At 42.8% G+C, this 7,419-nt stretch overlaps 1 protein-coding gene across 1 annotated transcript; it reads left to right on the plus strand.

The window, feature by feature from the left end:
• The first annotated feature begins 447 nt into the window (after nt 1-447).
• LOC147433326 (uncharacterized) lies at nt 448-1,805 on the plus strand. The gene is made up of 3 exons (XM_086492064.1): nt 448-700; nt 783-899; nt 1,060-1,805. Exons 1-3 carry the CDS (start codon nt 448-450, stop codon nt 1,803-1,805), a joined length of 1,116 nt encoding a protein of 371 aa, XP_086348190.1.
• The last annotated feature ends 5,614 nt before the right edge of the window (nt 1,806-7,419 follow it).

Raw genomic sequence — 7,419 nt, forward strand, 5'->3', positions numbered from 1 at the left:
TAAATCCATTCAAGCATGAAATGATCTTACTCTCCGTTGTTGTTTATGATATGGTTGGCAGCAAAGGAATATGGCTTTGGAATTTGAATTAGAAGCCTTGACATCTTGAAGAGAATTTATGGATACAACCATCCAATATATCCAGGAGAAGGGTAGAGGCATCATTGTCTCCTCACCACCGACTAAAGCCTCTGTTTTGAAACCGTTTTTGTGTATTGGGGGTGACTCTGTTGCATGTGGGAAACCCCTCTTAGCTAACCACATGGAAGGGTTCTTCTCGCTTTGAGGTTCTATGCGGCACTATGGCAGAGTGCACTCACCCAATGTGCACTGTAAAGATTCCAGAAATTGCCAAGTGCTCGGCACTCGAAATTGAGTACAGAGAGCCGGAGGGTGGGTTCACTATACTCAGCTTAAATCCACTTGTCATGAGAGAAGTCCCTTAACATGATTTTTTTCTTCACAGAAACCAATGATGACAAAAGTTCTCGTCTGCTTGAGCTTGATGAGATCAATAGAGAACTATCTGAACTTGACGAGAACAACATAGAGCTATCTGAGGGTTTTAAGCATGGCAACGCTGTTGTAAATAGTGGGGATAGAGTGGAGGACCCCGAGGCTGAACCCTTCATGGTTGAGAACCGTGGCAAGGAAACTATTGGACATGACTCCACCAAGCTCTCAACCAACCACCAGGAAGGTAATGAAGTACATATATGTAGTGTTTCATTTTTGTTCGAGCAGATTTTGATTTTTTCCGCTAAACGTTATTGTGATGCCAGAGGATAAACTGGAGGATGCAGAGGATGTGGAGACATTACTAGTAATTACAGATACCTTGAGGAAGAAACGCAAGCGACAGCAAGAGGAAGGAGTGCATCATCCAAATCCAAAGAAAAATACTAATAAAAAACCCCCCAAAACCCGCGCACATCGAAAACTTTAAGTTCCATGTGATTTTTTATGCTATTTACTTATTGTGAATATAAAACACATTTTTTGTCTCATGGTGTCAATCTTCACTACAATTTAGTGGGTGTGGTTTTTTGGGCACTGTAGTAAAATTACAAGTGATTGGTAATGTTGGGCACCGACATTGTGCTCAAGAAGACCTGGGGCACTTTGATTGGGAGACACCCCTAGTAACTCAATTTCACGTCCCTCACCTTTCGGAGGATAATAGACTTGCCTTGATCATTAATAATAATGATCTGCTTATTGTCACTCATGACAAGAGAGAGGGACCAAGCCCGCCTAACATGGACATGCTGCACTTTCGGAAGGTGAAGCAGGACAACAATCTGAACCACTATGTGCACCATTTTGCAGAGTGGTTTGTTCTTGGGGATAGCCAGGTTGTTGAAGTGTACGTCTGGAACACAAGCCCTTACCGAGACGTGGAAAAGAGGTTAGAATTGTGCTTGCCTCAGGCCCGCAGGTGCTTGAATGGGTGGATTGCAAAGGAGGCATGCAGTAGAAGCTCATGGCTTGACGAGCAAGGGGAACAGATGCTCTTTCTAGTCTTGGGCACTTTTTGGAATGAGTTCCCACAATTCAACAAAGATAACACCCTCCTACTAGATGACAAATATCTGAGGTGCTGCTTGAACGATGAAGACTCCTATGGTATCTTGCCTTCTCTAGAGGACCAGACGGAAAACCAATGGGAGAGGTTTATACATCATGAAGTTTTGCCATTTGTCTATGAGTGGAAGAAAACAGATAATCAATCGGAGTTGATCACTGCTTGTAACTGGATGCTAGAAGAAGAGGGTGGCAGACTCTTTGAAAAGTTGAATCTGTGAGGGAAAAATTATCAAGCGGCAAAGGCAAAGTGTTGCCTTCGCCACCCCCACAAACACGTTATAAAAGGCCACCTTCTGATCTTTGGTCTCAATAGAAATCTTAAGAGTTGTGTACTTGTGATCATTTATGTATTTAATACCCATGATGAGTTTGATAGTGTAACTCATGATGAGGACTTCTTTTTGTAAAATGGGGAAAAAGCCGACATTGTATTGTGGAATTCAATACCGATTTCTAATGTAGAAACATGATTTGCTATTCAATCGACCATTTTGTTGTGTGCCTTGCAAGATGTCTTATTATAAGTTGATTTTAAATTGTTTTAGCAGTTTTTCTTAGGGATTTTGTAGAAGATAAATATGAGCGGTTAGTGGGCAGAAGTGCAAGCTATACCACTTGTGAACTGTGGACCACATGCAAGTGGTTGACAACCATTTGCATTATGTAAACTGGTAGCCACAAGCAAGTGGTAAAGAACCACTTGAAAGAGGTTCTGAACCACTTGCAAAGGCCTTCTGGACCACTTGTTGTGGTTATGAACCTTTTGCTAGTGGTTAAGATAGCTCTTGCCAGTGGGTTAAGAACCTCTTACCAGTGGTTCAGAACCACTTGCAGTGGTTAAGATAGCCTTTTGCCAGTGGTTAAGATATCACTTACCAGTGGTTCAAAACCACTTGCTAGTGGTTTAGATAGCACTTGCAGGTGGTTCTGAACCACTTGCCACTGGTTAGGAACCACTTGCCAATGGTTAAGAAAGCACTTGCCATTGGTTTAGATAGCACTTGCTAGTGGTTAAAATAGCACTTGATAGTGGTTCAGAACCACTTGATAGTGGTTTAGATAGCACTTGCAGGTGGTCTATGAGATCGACACTACGTATTCAAACAAGTGGTTCTAAAGCACTTGCAAAGGCCTTCTAGATCATTTGCTAGGTCTTCTCGTCCACGTGCAAGTGATTTGAAAGTGGTTTGGAAAGGTTTTGAACCACTTGCTAGTGGTTTAGTTAGCACTTGTAGGTGGTCAATGATACCAAAACTACGTATATAAGGATGTCTTGACAACTTTTGGGTGGCTTAAATGGCTTGATATTTTTGTAAAATCTGGTTGAAGGTAGTTTAAAGCACTTGCAAGTGGATGGCAAGTTGTAAGCTACATGTACTCAAAAGAATAAAAAAGTGTTAGAAACACTTCAGCTTTTGGATAAGGAACATAAGTTTTTATGAGGAACAGATACAAGAAAGCGGTACCCAATTATACTTTATGAGGTCAATGTGTTTTCAATCAGCTTGCTATCAGAGGGCATGCTATTATAGATGTGCTCATACACGGTATCGCTCAAAGTGTAGACATTAGGCTCATTTCTCTCAGGATAGAAGGGGAACTTAAGGCATCGAATTAGGTGCGAGTACATGGAAGTATGAGGCCTATCATCTAATAAAACATATCGATCGGAACGTCCCTCGACTTTATCATAAAAGCGCCCCTCAACATAAAAGGAGTTCTTCTTTATCTGATAGTGCCACGCATCCTTCTGAGTCGCGGTGGATAGCCTATTCTCCGTGCAACACCTCAGTATATAAAAACTAGAGTCTTCCTCCTCAGCGTTGATTGCAAAATTATCTCCAACTCGTAAGGCATCGCTCAAATCATCATGATGGCCAACATACATAGGTGCATCAATCTCCTCGTCACTTGAAACATCTTCATCTATGTCAGCCTCTATTGGTATGATCCTCAAGTATCCATGCTTCTATGTGAGATTTGTTTGCACATCTTCTCCATTGACCATGCACACAAGCATGATAGAAAAGCAGGACAGATTTCTACACCTCAGTGTAGTCATATCTGTTGAAGAGAAACCATTCACACAATGCATCAAACGTGATCCATTGATTTTCTTGCAATCCCACTCTATATCTCTCAGCACATCACCCACCTTGATTTCCCAGAAGACCCTATCGACCTTGTTCATAGATGACCAACAGTCTTTCGTATTGTTCATTAGGGTGAGATAATTGACCACTATTGCTGCATTATACAGGGCCCGAGTGTCCATCCAACTTCAATTGCTCATGGGTTGATTCCCTCTTTATGACTGTGCCAACACCGTCATGTTCACCTTTTCCATGACTTGACCCAAAATAGTTGTGCATCATCTCAAGCCCACCCGTAAGCTGAGAAAACCTTACAACAAAGAAGAAAGGCCTTCGTGATTTGAATTGTGATGCTGCACCATCAGACCATACCCAATGTGGCTTTAAACAAAAACCCTGGTCCTTCAACCACTGGTCATGCAAAAGAAAGCAGTGTTGAACGCATGCACATTGTCATCGGATACATAAAAATGGAGAATTTTTATGATGTCGCCCATTGTCGAGCGCACATAGCAGATGTGGACCAAAATGCTCACTTGACTAGAATACTAGTGCATGGATTGGATCTCATTCTGAATTTTAAAATTGTAATTTTTTGCAAAGTCCACGACAGAGACAACGACATCACTTGGAAAACTCTGTAGACACTCTTTGAATTGGTTGGCCTGCCATTTGTAGATGTTGTTATGTTTGATAAACTTGGTCAGCTTGTCTTTCATGAATGAAATGAAAGTGGAGCACCCAATCTGCTGAATAACAAGATCTTTCCTTTTGTGGTGCTGACCATCTTCATGTATAGATTGTGTCTCCACACACCAACAAAAACCTTTCCAGCCACCTGAAAATTGTCGGTGTACTTCAAGAGGACAACATCTGAGTTGTTTGGCACCACACCAATTGCATTTTCCCATCAAGCAGATGTGTAAATGAAACATGGATTTTTTTTGTTTTAGGACACAAAAAGGACTCCCATAGTGTTGGGAGGCTCTCAAATGTTTACTTTGCAGCCACACATATACTGCCACTTACTGCAGGGTCACAAACGTCACAAGCACAGTGACAAGATTCTCCATGTACTCCAAACCTACCTTGACGCATTTGGTTGAAAGCATCTTTCAAGTAGACAGCTTGCACATGATATTTGCAGCAGCAGGTACTGCGGTCCCGCAAATTTTTTTAAAAAAAGGGCTTCAAATTCTCAAAGCATCTCAGCGAAATGTGCACCGTCGGATGCTTTTCTTGAAATCGCCTGTAAAATTCCAATTGCACAAAAAAGCAGGCAATAAAGAGATAATGTGACAACAAATAACCAAAATGGTTGGTACCATCACTTACAAGTTATAGCACCCACTCTCGTGTTTGTGAAAGCACATAAGAAGAACATTTACCACTAAGAAGTTGTTTTGCATGTTTGAAAGGGGCTTTAAACTTCTTGAAACCACATGAAGCACTCTAAACCACCTGAAGGTGATTGAAAAATGTCATCAAACCACTTTCAATCACCTTTAGGTGGTTTGAAATCTTCCAAATGCTTACATAGGTCCTCACTCAAGCACTTTAAACCACCTATAGGTGATTGAAAGTGGTTATTTAACCACTTTCAAGTGGTTTGTTTACCACTTTCAATCACCTTCAACCGGATAACACCCAATTCTTGGGTTCTTAAAAGCACTCAAGAGGAACATTAACCACTTAGAAGTGGTTTTGCATGTTTGAAAGTGGCTTTGAACTACTTGAAACCACTTGAAGCACTTAAAACCACCTAACAGTGGTTGAAAAATTTCATCAAACCACTTTCAAGTGGTTTGATGACCACTTTTAATCACCTTCAGGTGGTTTGAAATTTTCCAAGTGCTAACATAGTTCTCACTTGAGCACTTGGCAGATTTCAAACCACCTGAAGCACTTAAAACCACCTAAATGTGATTGAAAAGGGTCATCAAACCACTTTCAATCATCTTCAAGTGGTTTGAAATCTTCAAGGTTCTTACCAAAGCACTTAGCAGATTTCAAACCACCTGAAGCTTTAAAACCACCTAAAAAGATTGAAAGTGGTCATTAAGTGGTTTGTTTTTCACTTTCAATCACCTTCAGGTGGTTTGAAAACTTCCAAGTGCTTACATAGGTGCTCATTGTTAACCAACAAGTCAGACAGTGAAGTCAACTCTAGGCAAATAGGAGGCTTGGGGACTGCCCAACGCTCCCTATCGCTTGGTGTTGACCTTGGTGTTAAAGTCATTACAAGTGGCAGTTGAGTCAATACTAGGCGAATAGGAGGCTTGGGGATTTCCCAAAGATCCCTACCATTTGGTGTTGACCTTGGTGTTGAAGACATGACATGCAACAGTGAAGTCAACACCGGGCGAATATGAGGCTTGGGGACTGCCCAACGCCACCTATCACTTGGTACTGACCTTGGCAAATGGGCGTCAACCCAGTAAACATCCACAAACATTACATTGTTTTGAGTTAGGGACTGGGCTTGTCAATCCAATAGGAAAAGGGTAAGAGTGATCGCCAATGAGAGGTGAACTCTAACTCGAACATTCAAGGGTTAGTTGGCTAGGCGAATAGGAGGCTTGAGGATGGCCCAACGCTCCCTATCGCTTGGTGTTGACCTTAGTGTTAAAGTCATTACAAGAGGCAATTGAGTCAATACTAGGCGAATAGGAGGCTTGGGGATTGCCCAAAGCTTCCTATCGCTTGGTGGCAACCTTGGTGTCGAAGACATGATATGCGATAGTGAAGTCAACACTGGGCAAATATGAGGCTTCGAGACTGCCCAACGCCGCCTATCACTTGGTACTGACCTTGGCAAATGGGCGTCGGCCCAGTAAACATCCTCAGACATTACATTGTTTTGAGTCAGGGACCAAGCTTGTTGGTCCAATAGGAAAAGGGTAGAGTGATCGCCGATGAGAGACGCACTCTAACTGGAACATTCAAGGGTTAGTTGGCTAAGCATGGGCACCCAAGTGTGAATGGGTGAGCTCATATAAAAGTCACCTAAACTTAAAAATCACTCATTCTCTCATTTCTGCAATTGAAGAGTGCTCTTGCTCCATCTCCATCTTCTACTTCATCTCCTTGTGTGTGTGTGTGTGCGAGAGAGAGAGAGAGAGAGAGAGAGAGAGAGAGAGAGAGAGAGAGAGAGAGAGAGAGTGATCGAGCATTGCGATGACGGCACGGCGGTAGCTCCTTCTTCTTAGCGGCGAGGAATCCTCCACGAAGGCGAGCATATGGCGGTGAGTTACACACCCTTGCTCTCTTGAACTTGCTAGATTAGTTTGGTTGTGTGCTTGTAGCCATTTGTGGCTCGCACACAGTTGGATCTCACACAGTGTACGGCAAGTCCCTTGCTTTGACATGTGCAATAGACGTGCACATTTCTGTATAGAATGTGTCGAGTTCTACAGGTTGCAAAATACTGGTTGCAAGGAGCAAGGGTGTGTCACTCACCGCCCTACGCTCGCCTTCGTGGAGGATTCCTTGCCCCGCGAAGAAGAAGGAGCTACCGTCGTGCCGCGCTCAACCGCCTCGCTTCCACCATGCCGTCGTCGCAATGCTCGATCACTCTCTCTTTGTCTCTCTCTCTCTCACGCGCGCGCGCACACACACACACACACACACACACACACACACACACACACAAGGAGATGAGGAAGAAGATAGAGATGGAGCAAGAGCACTCTTCAATTGCACAAATGAAAGAATGAGTGATTTAGAGTTTTAGGTGACT

Source organism: Adiantum capillus-veneris, chromosome 20 (genome assembly GCF_014529385.1).
Source record: "Adiantum capillus-veneris isolate H3 chromosome 20, ASM1452938v2, whole genome shotgun sequence".
In the NCBI taxonomy this organism is placed as follows: Eukaryota; Viridiplantae; Streptophyta; class Polypodiopsida; order Polypodiales; family Pteridaceae; genus Adiantum; species Adiantum capillus-veneris.